The sequence below is a fragment of the Babylonia areolata genome, chromosome 8 (genome assembly GCF_041734735.1).
Source record: "Babylonia areolata isolate BAREFJ2019XMU chromosome 8, ASM4173473v1, whole genome shotgun sequence".
Taxonomy (NCBI): domain Eukaryota; kingdom Metazoa; phylum Mollusca; class Gastropoda; order Neogastropoda; family Buccinidae; genus Babylonia; species Babylonia areolata.
In genome coordinates this window covers 23,409,604-23,412,103 of record NC_134883.1, presented here as the reverse complement: position 1 = coordinate 23,412,103, position 2,500 = coordinate 23,409,604, and the positions used below count along the sequence as shown (strand labels likewise).

The 2,500-nt window shown below is 38.8% G+C and overlaps 1 protein-coding gene across 1 annotated transcript in view; it reads left to right on the top strand.

The window, feature by feature from the left end:
- LOC143285242 (prestin-like) overlaps nucleotides 1-2,500 on the top strand; it is a 22,729-nt gene that overhangs the window by 15,453 nt on the left and 4,776 nt on the right. The window contains exon 9 of the mRNA XM_076592500.1: nucleotides 201-314. Within this exon, the coding sequence (XP_076448615.1) occupies nucleotides 201-314 (114 nt within the window). The remainder of the gene's footprint in view (nucleotides 1-200; nucleotides 315-2,500) is intronic.

Below are 2,500 nucleotides of genomic sequence, written 5' to 3'. Positions count from 1 at the left end.
TAAATAAAATAAATACCAAATAACAAAAAATAAAAATAAAATAAAATGAATATAAAAAAATTAAAAAATAAATAAATAGATAATTAAAATTAAATTAAATTAAAAAAACAATTCACTACTGGAGACAAAGAACAAGAAACAAACGAAGAAACAAAGAAACAAAGAAACAAAAACAACCCCCGAACGTTGTCCTGTTGCAGGAACTGGTGGCACTAGGGATGGCTAATGTCTTGGGTCCTTTGTTCTCCTCCTTCTGTTGCTCTGTGTCTCTGTCTCGCTCCATGGTCCAGGATGATGTGGGCGGGAGAACTCAGGTTGGTGCATTTCCTCTCTTTCTTGATTGTGTCTGATGAGTGAGGTGGTTTTTGTTGTTGTTGTTGTTTTGTTGTTGTTTTTCCCCCTTAAGTAACAGGATAATGAATGTTTCTCGTTGTTGTTGTTGTTGTTGTTTTGTGTTTTGTTGTTGTTTTTTTGTTGTTGTTGTTGTTTTGTCAAATCACCTCTTTGCTACCTTCTTTTTTCTTTTCTCTCTCTCTTGATTGTGTCTGATGAGTGAGGTGGTTTTTGTTGTTGTTGTTTTGTTGTTGTTTTTCCCCCTTAAGTAAAAGGATAATGAATGTTTCTCGTTGTTGTTGTTGTTTTGTGTTTTGTTGGGTTTTTTGTTGTTGTTGTTGTTGTTTTGTCAAATCACCTCTTTGCTACCTTCTTTTTTCTTTTCTCTCTCTCTTGATTGTGTCTGATGAGTGACGTGTTTTGTTTTGTTTTTTGTAGTTGTTGTTGTTGTTGTTTTTCCCCCTTAAGTAAAAGGAGAATGAATGTTTCTCGTTGTTGTTGTTGTTGTTTTGTCAAATCACCTCTTTGCTACCTTTTTTTTCTTTTCTCTCTCTCTTGATTGTGTCTGATGAGTGAGGTGGTTTTGTTGTTGTTGTTTTTCCCCCTTAAGTAAAAGGAGAATGAATGTTTCTCGTTGTTGTTGTGTTTTTGTGTGTGTGTGTTTGTTGTTGTTGTTGTTGTTTTGTTGTTGTTTTTGTTGCTGTTTTGTCAAATCACCTCTTTGCTACCTTCTCTCTCTCTCTCTCTCTCTCTCTCTCTCTCTCTCTCTCTCTCTCTCTCTCTCTCTTTTCCACAGCACGGTGAATCTCTGTTGCAATCACTTGACTCCAAACTCAGACAAATTCCAGCATATACACTTAATTTTTTATTTAGCACATTCAAGCACCCGCACAGTATCATGTTTGTCTGTCTGTTACATGTGTATGTGTGCGTGCCTGAAATCTGATTGAATGACACAGGAAACGAATGATAAGCGCCCAATAGCAGCCGTCAGTCGGCTCTACCCAGGTAGGCAGCCTGTTGTGTAAATGACTCTGTGTGTGTAAAGCACTTAGAGCTTGGTCTCCGACCGAGGATAGGCGCTATATAAATATCCATATCAATCAATCAATCATTATGTCTTTATTTTTTCGTCATCATCTACATGATCGCGCGCTTTGGCAACTGGATCGACATTCTTCTGCCAAAACATTGCTTTCTAAAGACGTTTGGCAAAGTGATGTCTTATTCCGATTCTGCATTGTGGTAATCTTCAACCATTTGTAGTGTTGTGTTTATATGCAAATGTTGTCTCTACTAACTAGACATTTTGTACAGTCCAGTGAACAACATACTTCCAGGTAAGTTTTAGCTTTGGTGTAATCGCTCCAAACCAAGTAGGAATTGAACTCAGTGTGGATTATACATGTGGGAATAAGACAATCTGCCTGATATCACACCATTCGTTATCAGTGTGTGTCTCACGTTTACTGGATTTTGAAACAATATACGTATTTCAGCTATGAATTGGCAAATGGTATATACATACAACAAAAACGGTCGGTAATAGAAGAAGTCTCTCTCTCTCTCGCTGTCTGTCTCTGTCTCTGTCTCTCTCTCTGTCTATGTCTGTCTGTCTGTCTGTCTGTCTCTCTCTCTTAACTTGAAACAAAAAAAGCTGATCACTTCTTTCTAAACGGAAGGGAAATAATCTGCAGAATAATCCATGAAGCAAACACTCTGGAACTGATGAGTAATTAGTTATTTGGGATGATAATAACAAAAGATTGATTTCGTCTTAAATGCAGTTTCAGTTTCACTTTCTCAAGGAGGCGTCACTGCGTTCGGAAAAATCCATACACGCTACACCACATCTGTTGAGCAGATGCCTGACCAGCAGCATAACCCAACGCGCTTAGTCAGGCCTTGAGTGCATGCTTACATATTTGTGTACCTATGAAAGTGGATTTCATTTTACGTAATTTCGCCAGAGGACAACACTCTCGTTGCCATGGGTTCTTTTTCAGTGCGCCAAGTGCGTGCTGCACACGGGACCTCGGTTTATCGTCTCATCCGAAAGACTAGACGCTCAGTTTGATTTTCCAGTCAAACTTAGGAGAAAGGGCGAGAGCGGGATTCGAACCCACACCCTCACGGACTCTCTGTATTGGCAGCTGAGCGTCTTAAC